This window comes from Lissotriton helveticus, chromosome 3_1, assembly GCF_964261635.1.
Source record: "Lissotriton helveticus chromosome 3_1, aLisHel1.1, whole genome shotgun sequence".
Lineage (NCBI taxonomy): Eukaryota > Metazoa > Chordata > Amphibia > Caudata > Salamandridae > Lissotriton > Lissotriton helveticus.
In genome coordinates, this window is record NC_136061.1 from 781,530,550 (window position 1) to 781,543,804 (window position 13,255).

At 43.5% G+C, this 13,255-nt stretch overlaps 1 protein-coding gene across 3 annotated transcripts in view; it reads right to left on the bottom strand.

Moving 5' to 3' along the window:
- Positions 1-13,255, bottom strand: part of RRAS2 (RAS related 2) — a 336,038-nt gene that overhangs the window by 41,609 nt on the left and 281,174 nt on the right. For all 3 annotated transcript variants that reach the window (XM_078681010.1, XM_078681011.1, XM_078681013.1), the window contains one exon: positions 13,000-13,108. In XM_078681010.1, coding sequence (XP_078537136.1) covers positions 13,000-13,108 — 109 coding nt within the window. The remainder of the gene's footprint in view (positions 1-12,999; positions 13,109-13,255) is intronic.

Here is a 13,255-nt window from a genome sequence, read left to right on the forward strand (position 1 = left end):
TAGACTCCATTGGCCATTTCGTTCCTTTTTTGACCCATGAGTTAGACTCGTCTACACATGTGGGGCACTGTTTTTATAAGAAGAATCGTGGGAACATGGTAGGACATTTTGTTTTTATTTTAACAAAATATATGCCTTCTTATTACCAATGCCTACAAAAAAAACCTTTGCAAGAATTCCATCACAATCACCTGGTATAATGGGCAACCCAGAATTTGTAATAGCATAAAAGACAACTCTAAACTCAGATTCTTGAGTACATTTAAAAAAAAAATGCAAAGATGTGTGCGATACCCAATCTATATTCATTTTTTCATTATTAAGCAATGCTTGGTTTGTACACAATGGAAAATCAGGATAAGTCACAAACCGTACGTTGGCTTGTCAATCAAAGGTTTTTGGGACTAACTGCAAGCCAATAGATCTCAGTGGCTAGAAAATCTAGCGATTAAACATTGGTCTATAATACAAAAAGTTTCAGATGTTTGTTTCTTTTTGCCCCCATTGATGTTACATTTTTCTAGATTCAGCAATTACTTTCTTTGGACAAACCTTTAACTATTTACACAAATGACCTCTTCCTCCATCAGAATTTATCCTACTTTTCAAAAATGTACCGTTTACTGTATTTAATTATGGGAACATACCTATTTCCCCACCTAGCTTGCAAGTAGGGCTCCCGGTTTTCAGTTTTTACTGATGTTTACGGATAAATACAGGCAAAAAACTATTTATTTTCCGGTCTGTATTTATTTTTAAATACGGAAAATGGGGCTTCTTTGGATGATTTTTCCTACTGTCAATCATGAGTGCCAGGTCAATAGGTGTACAGATTGAGAGGTAGGGGAGATGAAAAATGACAATAGATTTCCTAACTAAGCTCAGTTGAGTGCAGATCTACAGTTTTTTATGCTATTCTTCAATGCAATTGTTGTCAGATAACGCTATTGCACTGTATACTGCTGAAACCTTTTGGACATTCAAATGAGAGCATACACTTCTCAGTCAAATATATGTGGAACAATACCCATTGCAGCTTCATTTATACAGAAAACACAAAATAAATATGGATAAATAAAGACGGAAATGTCGAAAAAATAAATAACATAAAACCGGGAGCCCTACTTGTAAGCAATTGAAATAACAAAAAGCAGGAAACAATATCCAGCAAGTGCAACACTGTTTCTCTTTGCCTCTTTTACAAAGCTGAAAAAGATACATCTTTGCACAGTAAACAAAATGCCGATTACACTTTTAGAAAAGAAACCACATTAATAGTTGAAACAGCATTTTTTAACAAAACATACATTTTGAAACTTTTAGTTAATACCTTTGTCCCTATCATGCCGTAAATCATCAATACATAGAAAGAAAGAGTTTACATTTGGCTTCGATATCAGTTGAAACAATAGATTAAAACATGTAAATTCAAATTGTCCCTAATTGTCCACAAAATTGCTCAACAATAGGTCTGAGAAGGAGAGCCTTAGCATTAAAGAGGTTAGAAGAAATGTCAGCCTTGCTTAATGGTATTCTCTTCTTGAACATTGTAAACCTTTAACAAGTTAAATTTGAAGCTATAACCCATAATCTGATTAGATGCGGAGGTAATTTCGGAATTCTACTGCTTATAAATCACTAACAAAATCATGGAAACATTATCACTGTTAAGATCTCTGGCTTCTGCTGTGCGCTTTGGTGCCTGACCGGTTAGACCATATGTGGAAAGAATGAAAAAAATTACAAAAACACATTCTTGGCATTCAGAGAAAGAATATCATTAATATGCCACCACATGCATACAGGCACTGAGCCAGTCGCTGCAGTCACAGGACACCATCCATTCATCCTTTTTATTCCACTCCTATTTAAAAGAATGTGTTGTTTATTCGCAAATGGGTAATGATGTTAAATAAGGGCGTTTTGAATATGAATACATCTCTGCTGCTACTGTACAAGTAGGCACTGATTACAATTTCTTGACACAGGGGTCGAGGAGCATTAATCAGATTTCACATTTTGGACTAACTGGAACCATTAATTATAAACAAAGCCGAAAAGAATTCAGAAAGATTTAGTTAATGGAGTGTAAACTATATTTTTTACTTTTGGTGGCCTATTTTTTTACTTTTGGTGACTGGTGCATACTGTAACCCACGACTCACTGCCCTTGGAGTATCAAAGTTAGCGGGTAGTTTAATAAAATGCAATGGATAGCGAGAAAACAAAGCTCTACCTTGCTTGCGATTACCCGAAAGGCAGTTTAAAAGGGGAAAGGATCCGGAGATATGGGTGAACCGAAATGCTGTATATGGAAAAAGTGCACTTGTGCTGCCAAATGTAAGCAGTCATGAATAACTGTGAAATAAAAAAAAAAATTTAAAACGAAAACTATATTTTCATTTTATCAAGCATGGACATAATTTGCTGACGGGTGATTTATAGAAACATAAACTGCTCTGAAAGTCTAGATCCAGTGAGCTGGCTCCACAAGAAGCACAAATTGCACCCTACAGTTCACACTGCTAGCGTGAAGCGAGTGCAAGCCATGCAATCTGTGAGAGACACTAGTTTGTGCATCACATCAACTGAAATCATGTGCCGGCACGAAATCAATCTGTTGAATTGTAGGTAACAAAAATACAGAAGACCTGGTCTCTTAGGAACCCAAACTGACTTGGGAAAATGTGGTATTCTATTTGGCTAATCCACATGCCTCGCAAAACGGAGATTATTAATGATTGCCTAGCTTGTGAAAGAGACATGAATATCCCTACGTTTGATGAAACCAAAATAGAGCTAAATAGCGATTCCTTAAAAATCGCTATTTAGAATTCGCAAAATGGAACTATGATACATATGGCCCTATATCCCTTTTATACAAGTGGAGTGTTAGCAGTGTTGCAGTGTCTGTGATAAGCGTTCTATATGTGCGCTCCACAAAGTCTCTTAAAATCCCAACGCTGTAAACATGCAACAGACATGCCGTGCTCCAGATTCGGAGGCTGGCAGGATATTTTATGTGGCTTCCGGCCTGGGGTTGACACTTCTGTTAACAGCAGTTCTTGGTCTGTCTGTGAGTCGAGGCTGGAAATATACAAAACAGAGAGCACGAGTGTCACTCAGTGAAAACCTAAAATAATGCTTATATTTTCTTCTCTGGGAACCGCCGTTGTTTCTCTTTCATTCCACTGTCTATAAATTCAATATGGCTCTCTCTAAAAAAATACAGTGTTTGTATGTTTTATCACTTTGTTCTATGTGGTGCTAGCCAGTGAAGTCGACTTATGCCGTTCAGTAGTAAACAGCACTGCCATTGTTTTCATTTTTCCCTTCCTGTATTTTTTTAAGACTTCTCTTTAAGTGGACAGCAATCTTTGCTATTTAAAGCGCATGATTAACATCTTCAATGGCATAAAAGTGAAATGAATTAATGCATCTGCAGATTTGGCGCACTATAAACCTACTCCTTTGCCAGCAAGAGCAACTGAATTTATTTTTCTGAAGAAATTGCTATGCTCTTATGCAAATGAAGGTTTGTGCTGCCACGGAACAAGTCATTTATAATAACTATATCAATCAAAGGAGTGAGGGTGCCCTCTTCGCCCACCAAGAGAATGATTTGTTTAAAACACTAATGGGTGGCAGAGTTGGTTATCTCTCTGAAGTCAATAGTATTGGCACTCTGCAGTTTAATGGTAAGAGCATATTTTGCTAAAGCAGAAAAACTCAATTAATTTTTTGATCAGCATGACTTAATTGAATATTTCTATTGTTATTTATTGTATTTAGTCTATGCCTGCATGAAGGAATACTTATAAGGTCCCAAAGGTGAGACCGATTGCATTGCAAATACTTGTTGTTTCTGGCCAGTACCCATCCCCCATCTTGCAAAGCTATTCTCATATTATATCTACAAGTTAAGTCTAACAACAGGTGTACTGTGCTACCAGCAGCAAACTATATTCATTTGCACAAAATCCGCTGTTTGCATAATCTATTCACATAATATTTTCAAACATTCCCGTTCCTCAAATAAGAACAAGCATTGGCATAGCCAATAGTTCTCGCCTTTGGGACCTTATAAGTATTTAGTTATGCAGCATCATATCCTTGGTGCAACAACATCAACTGTTGCATGGCTAAACACTTATAAGGTCCCAAAGGCGAGAACTATTGGCTATGCCAATGCTTGTTTCTTTGGCAGTCAAACGTTCCAGTACGTCATATGTAAAAAATATAATGTGCAAGTCAGTCAGCGATCTTGCCTGTATGTATGCAGGTTATTGCGGAGGGGTACAATTAAAATTTGTTAACAATGAGGCACATTAAGTAACATTCTATTGTGTGGGTGGGGTTGTTTGAGGGCGGAGCAGTACAGATGTCGACAAGGATGTCCCAGATACATTATGTTCAGATATATGGAGGTATGTCTACTGTTTTTCTACTTTGCATATCGATAATGCCCAACTTCTAAGGTAACACTGTCAGCCTGTTCGTTTATCTAATTCCAGATAAGAGGGTCGCCTTTCTTAAAAACTAATGGAAATCGACGTTTGATGTTAATACATAAGACACTAGCTGGGCTTTAAACAGTTTCTCTAAAAATTATCAGAGTTTATATTTTATAAAGATATATTTGAAAACATCAGTCTCTACCTTCTCTATGTAACACCATTAAAATAAAGTTCAAAGCTTCCAAAGCTGTGGGCACTAGTTTGAGTTTTGACACCTCTCATCTCTCAGTGCCGCAACGGTGGGGGAAGGCTGGGGGATTGCCATCACTACTAATAATCTGTAGCAGTTGGTGGCGAACTCGAGCTCCGTGGCTTACTTCTTTTCACTTGTGGACAGAAAAGGTATCCCTTAAATTGCTTTCCTTCAAGAATTACTGCCGTCAGCAGCGACCCCTATTTCCAGGGTTGTTACTGATCACCTGCCTCCCGACATGGGTGCAGGACTGCAAGAAGGAATAAGGAATGCGTCACGGGGCGAGGAGAGGCTGGTGATTTGCAAGCTGTGAGGTATCCCTTTACCTGCACCGCGTGATGTCATGTCGCAGGTGAGGGTAGGGTTCTGGCGCTGGCCCTGCCCCACCCTCTGGAACTGCCTCTCATTCCCTGGCGACTGAGGCTGAGTGAAGGTGGCTCCATTTTACTCCTGTGTGGGTTCTTTGAAGAGCCCCCATATAGCCGCTGTGAAAGCCGGAGTATAGAGACCAGAGAGGTGGCTCCTCCCTGAGCTGTGAGATTGCTGCCATGGCCGGGCTGCCCGCTCTGTTCCTGCTGTTGGTGAGTGTTTATGCGACCAGTGTTTAAAGACACCATTCACCGTCAGCGCTTTGTGGGACTCGCGCTCACCTGCCTTCTGCTGCCTTGAGTGAGAAGCTCGCCGCACCCGCTCCGCGGGTGCCGCTTCGTTTGTTTAGACTCTGCCTGTTACTGTGGGGGCACTTCGCTTTGGACAGAGGGACCAGCAAGGCTACAGGGCTGCGAGCGTGCAGGGACTACCTATCCCAGGTGTCCCTGCGAGACCGAGTCCACCTTCCGGTCCGCTCTCCCTGTAGCTCCGCCCTCTGCCCCTCGGAGTGCTGTTAAAATCACCTGGAACAGCCCTTGACCTTTGGGACACCATTCACCGTCAGCGCTTTGTGGGACTCGCGCTCACCTGCCTTCTGCTGCCTTGAGTGAGAAGCTCGCCGCACCCGCTCCGCGGGTGCCGCTTCGTTTGTTTAGACTCTGCCTGTTACTGTGGGGGCACTTCGCTTTGGACAGAGGGACCAGCAAGGCTACAGGGCTGCGAGCGTGCAGGGACTACCTATCCCAGGTGTCCCTGCGAGACCGAGTCCACCTTCCGGTCCGCTCTCCCTGTAGCTCCGCCCTCTGCCCCTCGGAGTGCTGTTAAAATCACCTGGAACAGCCCTTGACCTTTGGGACACCATTCACCGTCAGCGCTTTGTGGGACTCGCGCTCACCTGCCTTCTGCTGCCTTGAGTGAGAAGCTCGCCGCACCCGCTCCGCGGGTGCCGCTTCGTTTGTTTAGACTCTGCCTGTTACTGTGGGGGCACTTCGCTTTGGACAGAGGGACCAGCAAGGCTACAGGGCTGCGAGCGTGCAGGGACTACCTATCCCAGGTGTCCCTGCGAGACCGAGTCCACCTTCCGGTCCGCTCTCCCTGTAGCTCCACCCTCCGCCTAATCTTAGTTACTATAAACAGTGTTTGTCTCCCGCAGCGCGGGACGCAGCGCCGGGGCGAAGACCGGGCTAAGAGCGGGCCGTTTGAGGCCGTTCGAGGTCTAAGAGGGCTGGGCTGGGCTACCCCCCTTGGTTTCATTATATTACCTTTTTTGTTATTAGTGTTAATTTCACTGTGTATTCTTGTCCTCTGTTGTGTTAATAATGTGCTCACGGGGTAGTCGGAGCAAAACTGCCTTGGGTCTCAAAAAACCTAGTGGGACTCTGGACGATTTCCTCACAAAGACTAACTTGGCCATTGATGCTGAAATAAATAAAATGCAGCACAGGGTTTCCTTGGAATTAGATGCTGCTCGGAAACTGTCTATGGACATTGCTTCCTCCAAAAAATCGTCCCTGGGAAAGCTGGCCTTAGCACTAACTCCCGAGCGTCCAGCTGGCCCTCGCCCCTTGATTACAATGGCTGAAATGCATCACCCGCCACCCGTATCTCCTCTTAAGCAAGTTAAGGTTTCTATTCCAACCGCTTCAGAGGTGCCTGTACCATCCATTTTTGTGGCAGGGAAAAAATCACCGGGGAAAATTGTCATGCCCAGGTCAGCTGCTATCGCTAGAAAGGCTGCCCTCCAGCGGAAAAAAATTCTGGCAAGGTCTACCTTTGCTCGTAAAAAGGCAAGGATTGCCCGTTCCCAGTTTTTTAATAATCGACGTCCATTGGGTATACTAGGGACAGAGGATGCAAAAGATAAAGTTGTACCTGCTCCACTTGGTAGTGACATTAGTTTTGCCCCAAGTGATGTAGAGTTTGAATCCTTAGTGGAAAATTCCCAGGTCAACAATAACATAGTACCAAACAAGTGTAGATTGAGTGAGGTTGAGGGGGACAGAAGGAGGGATGAGGAATTTTTACAAACAGTTTGGGACACGCTCAAAAAGTTACTTACTCCCCTAGAACTACGACTCTCCCGTATGGAAAACCATTTGTTAGAAATGGACAAAACTATTGTTACATTGGCTAGCTTTAGTCTTAAGCAAATGGAAGCTGGGGTCATACAGGATGGGAGCTTGATGCCACAGCCACTTGTGGCAGACCCACCTGCCCCCCCCACCACGAACCCCAAACCTGTGCCAAAACCTCGCACAATTGTTGGAGATAGTGCCATCAACTCTTCTAATCTTAGCCTTTGTTCTATGCCTCAGGACCCAATACCACCGAAACCCACACAACAAGCTTGCCCCGCTAAAACAACAATTCCACCAAAGGCGAGGGCTCACACTACCACATCACAGAATACAACACGTCCAAAACCTAGCTTAAAACCTGTTGTACAACGTTCTAACGACTTGATTAATAAAAACTGTCCACCGTTAGAATCTAGTAGACCAAATTTTCGTGGTGGATATATTGATCTACCTCCTGAGGCGAGCTCATATGTCATCATATTAACTGGCGTTCCTTCTCTTGGCCATCAAACAAAAGAGGACCCTTGGTCTCTTAAAAATAAGGTCATCCACTGGCTAAACAAGAACAAACAGATACCTAGTCACCTAAGAAGCCAGGTCTTAATGGTGCGAAGAGTACCATGGGTTGGACGCACTTATAAAAACATTACTGGTGACTGTATAGTGGTGTCATTCGCTGATCCCAATACTGCACAGCACCTTTGCTCATGGCCCCATTACGAAGGTGATCAGTCAATCGTTGTTAGACCCCTTACCTTTTTTTATCCCCCTCAACGGCAATTTGATATGGGTGGGTCTTGGATGACTGTTCAAAAGCCCAGGCTTAGAGGTTTTGGGTACAGTGGGCCCACACAGAACACTGGATGGCAAGGTGTGCCTACCTGTAACATGTTTGGCTGTTTGGATGAGGTTGACTGACAGGGGGGGGGGGGTTGCTCTTAAGCATCCAGTAGATCTCAGCTTGCCTTCCCGGGTAGCACCTAGTATAGAATGCACCACGATGCCATCGGGATTATTACTTCCAGTGGACATCGATGGTGAGCGTATTCTGATTGAGTCTGAAGTTCCGGGACACCCTGCGACCTCCAGTTTTAGTAATCCAGCTAACCCAATAAATATGGCATCTTGGAACATAGCAGGTTTAAGGGGTCGCCTGGACAACGATGATTGGGTCGATTTCATCATCACTCATGATATCATCGTTTTCCAGGAAACCTGGTCAGTTGATCCCCTGTTTAGAGTAGGTTTTCTAAACTTTTATATACCTGCTTTGCAGGGTCTTAGGGGCAGGCCTTCAGGTGGGTTAACAATTTGGGTAAAAAACTCACTCTGTTTTAGTGTGAAGGAAATCCAGGTGAAGAACCCCGATCTCCTTTGTCTGCTATTGCGCAAGGAGAACTGCAAGGACATCCTTTTAATTAATATCTATGCCAGGGGTTGCCAGGGTGGAAAAAAACAACCCATCCTTAATGACTTGGAAGCCTTCCTAAATGAGCAGAAAAGTGACCAGCTCGTTTTGGTGGCTGGTGACTTGAACTGCACATTTGAACCTATTATGAATCTAGGTGAGGATATAGGGTTGGAGGATGACTCTGTCTGGAATATTCCCCCGCTGGCTATAACTAAGGGAGTTAAGGGAACAGAGGCTGCCCTCCACTGGCTTGGTTTCTGTTTGGAATGGGGGTTCCGTGCAGTGAACGGGCGTTGCCTATCTGATAAGGTGGGCAACCCAACTTTCAATAATGGGCTTGGTGTGAGTCGTATTGACTATATCTTGGTCAATATCGATTCCTGGGACACAGTAGTGGACATGTCAATTGAAATAAGGCCAGAGAGTGATCATGATCCACTCTTATTTGTATTTAAGGTCCCGGGCTTAGCACCCCCCCAGGCTGAAACAGCCTGCATTACATCAGATCTGGTTCTAAGTGACAATAGAAGACGAGTCCAATGGCCGAGGGTCATAGTAGATCAGGAGCTTGTCAGTCAAATAGAAAATCTTGCCCTTGAAACCAGAGATAAGATGCTTGCATTTTCACCTGACGACGACAGGGCTAAGCCCACCATTGTTGATCTTCACGAGACATGTTTTGCGGCCATTAAAGAACTGCTTACTAGGCCATATAGAAAACAGAAAGTGAAGCAACCCAAAGGTTGGTATACTAAAAATTGTCGAGAGGCCCATAGTATACTAATCGCTGCTGTTAAATCTAGAAATACCCCAGAAATCAGGACAGCCCGACAGGCCTATAAACACGTTATTTGGGAAGCCAAAAGGGAATGGGACGATTCATATTGGACGGAACTCCTTAAAGCCTGTGAATCATCCAACCAGATTAAGTTTTGGGAGTTGGTTAGGTGGGGTCGGGGCTCTGACTCACTTACTCCGGAAAATTATGTTTCCTCTGATGATTGGGTGGAATTCTTTTCCACTCAGTTTAAAGACCCTAACATCGTTCATTTAGCTACTGAGTCTGTAGTGGGGACCTCACTAGAAGTTTATGGGGATGTTCTTAACTTCTGTTTTTCTGACACCGAACATGCCTTACACTTAGTCCAGCCTGGGAAAGCCCCAGGCATAGATGCTGTTCCCGCAGATCTTTTTAAATTAAATATAGAATTATGGGTCCCTTATATAACAATTTTAGCAAACTCTATTGCGGGAGCTAGGGTGCCACAATCCTGGAAAGGGGCTGAAATACTTCCGGTACACAAGAAAGGGGATCGAACTTCTCCGAAAAATTATCGCCCCATCAGCTTGATAGATACTATTCAGAAAGTGGTATCAAGAATGGCCCTAGCTAGAATTCAGGGGTGGATGGAGCAGAATAATATACTCTCCCCCTTGCAAGCAGGGTTTAGATCAGGTACTAGCACCCTAGACCAGGTGTTTCGCCTTACCATGTTATACTGGAAGGTGGTCCTCTTGGGCGGAGGTGTCATGTACGCCGCCTTTGTCGATCTCAGGTCGGCTTTCGACCTGGTTCCGAGGGCCAAGTTATGGGATGCCCTTAGACTTATGGGCCTTCCACTTGAACTTCTAGAGCTGGTTAGGCGTCTACACGAGGATAATTTTGCCCGTGTAAGATGGGGGAAGCAGGGTCAGGTAACCGCCAACTTCCCTGTCGAACGCGGGGTTCGGCAGGGTTGTGTGTTGGCACCCACGCTGTTCCTCCTATTTATTAATCGGGTGGTTGCCTTCTTTAATGAAACTCAAACTGATGCACCCACCCTGGGGGGGGCCAAGTACCCCATGTTAATATTCGCTGATGATACCCTGCTCCTCTCTAGGACTCGGAGTGGCCTCCAGGCAGCTTTAAATAGATTTGCAGAATTTTGTTCTGAAAATGACCTTCAGATTAACGCTGATAAAACGAAATTTATGGTTTTTAACAAAAACAAACAAATTACAAGTTCATTTTTATTAGAAGGTGTCCCTATTGAACAGGTCAAAGTCATGTCCTATTTAGGCGTGACTCTTGACCATCAACTTAACTGGAATCCCCAGCTGGAGGTTTTAATTCTAAAATTTGTCCGCCTCACTGGCTGCTTGCTAAAGGAACAAAAAAAAACCTTGACAAAACGCATTACACCAGCTTTAAAAATTTATGAGGCCAAGGTTAACGCAGCCATTTTGTACGGTGCGGACATTTGGGGTTACAAAAGCTTGACAGCATTGACTATAGCACAGAATAGGTTCCTTCGGAGTCTAGTTGGGCTTCCGCAATCTACACCCATAAAACCCTTGCTTTTGGATTTGGGTTGTAGACCTCTGGATGAGATGGCACAGTACCGGCTTGTCGCCTTCTGGCGACGACTCTGGACTACTCATGAGCTTAGCCTTTTTGCCCACGAATTGTGTGAAATTAGATCATTGTGGGGTGCCATGAAAATCCCTTGGCTGCGGGAGGTTAAACAGACTCTGGACTCCATGGGCCTTTCTGAATTATGGTTGCATCCGGAATGTGCTAGGTTCCCCTCCAAAGTGGAGTTTAAAGAGCTATTTTGGGCAGCAAAGAAATCTGTTTTGGTTTCACTCTCATCAGAAAATAGCCTAACGGGATTGTTTTTATCACATAAGATTATACCATCCCTTGAGCCTTTTTGGGATTTGATATGCAAAGCCCTTGATCGCAAGCTGTACTTTCAGTTTCGTGTGGGAACGTTGCCGATCAATTCCTTTACTGCAAGATGGACAAAGTCTTCTACCTCTAAGTGTCCTTTTTGCTCTGATCAGGTTGAGAGTATTGGCCATATATTTTTTGCGTGCCCAGCATATCGGTTGCCCCGACTTAAATGGCTGCAACCAATTTGTAAAACTTTAAATTGTGTAGAGAATCGCACTGCCCTGTTGAAACTACGCGACATGCGCACTGAAAAATCTGTGATTTGTGTTGCTAAATTTCTGGGGTGGATGTGGCTGATACGTGCAAAGAACGTGTAACCCTGCTTTGATTAACTTGTATTCTTCTTCTTAACTTGTGTTTTTAAATTTTGTATGTCGCCTACGGGCAACCTTTTTTTATATTTGGGGTTCCTTGGAATATGCAAAAATGTTGATATTTTGTAAATATTTTTATTTTGTGGTCTTTTATGAATTTTATTCGAAATAAAGACTTATGTACTTGAACTTGACTGCCTCATTTCCGGTCTCTTCCCTGGTTAGAGTTTGGTGTCTTGTTTCCAGGGAGGAGTTTTCTGGTGTGGAGACAAAAAAAGTACGGGAGATTCAGTAGAATTGGGAATGAATCGCAGACAGCGCATTCCGGCAGACAAAGAGAGCCGGGATAGTGGGGGAAGCCAGCGCAATGCACGTTGTGCCTACCTGCAGCCCTTCCTCCTTTTGGGACGGCCCATCCGTGCTGGTTCCTCTGCTTCACGGCTTGCTTAGATAACACGCCTAGTTTAGATAAGAAATTGCCTCACGACAACCGTGAAGCAGACGATCCAGTCCGGATGGGCCGGATGAAAAGGAGAAAGGGCAAGAAGCATCATTTTCAATGGGAAGCCAGCGGTTAGCATAAACGCTGGCAGGACCTAATGAAAATGATAGGCGGGGCTTCAAGTCCCCTTCTGAAATCTCCTCATCTACAATATATCTTGCCAGAGCGAGCAGCGCATGCGTGCTGCAGCGCTAGGCGAGACCTAAAAAGGGAGGTAGCCCAACATGTGCCCCAGGCTGCTGGTCTTACATTAGAGGGGAAGACTAAGGAGCAGAACCCAACCACTAGGTGCAACTAATGCATTCCACGACCTATAATGCTATCATGCATAGGGAGTTATGGGGCTGCCCCCTTAAGAAGACAGGGTGGTGAAATGGAGAATCTCCTTGTCTCAGGGCACACCAAGAGTGTCCTTGAGGCACAGTGGAGCATCAAATTTTCATGGAGATCATGGGCCCTACGGACTTTTGTCAAAAAGCAAAGAAAATAAACTGGAACCTTTAAAAAGTATGAAAATGACAGACTTCACAGCTGCACAGATAAACAGAGAACTTCATCCCAAAAAATCGTGCAGTTGAATTCCTCAGATAACCACTTCATTATATCAAATGTTGAGGTGCAAAACAAAATGCAAGTGTATCTACCATGCCCAGAGAATCATTGGCGTGTAAATTCCTCAAGTTCAGGTATGGTGATTATTAAAAGAGAAATGTAAAACTGCAAAGACATTTATTTTTTATAATCCAATCCACTTTGTAATTTTACGGCATCACCATAACAGTAATAACACCAGCGAACTAACCACAGAATAGACTACTTCATGCTTTACATTAGCCATTAATCATATTGTATATTTAGAGACAATACGGACTGTCAAATACTCTCTTTTGAGAGGTTACCTGTCTTTGATGGTCTAGGTCTGCCTTATTACCAACGAGAATCATCGGAAATTCATCACGATCTTTCACTCGTAGTATTTGTCTTTGAAACTTGTACACTTCTTCAAAACTAATTAAAAAATGAATTGGCAGATCAGTTTGATGAACAGGCAAATACATTACACTACCCACTCCCATTTCCAACATGTACAATTCAAAACAAACATTAATAACTGCAAATCTACTTTGTAATCCTACTATTTTACACATTGAGAGA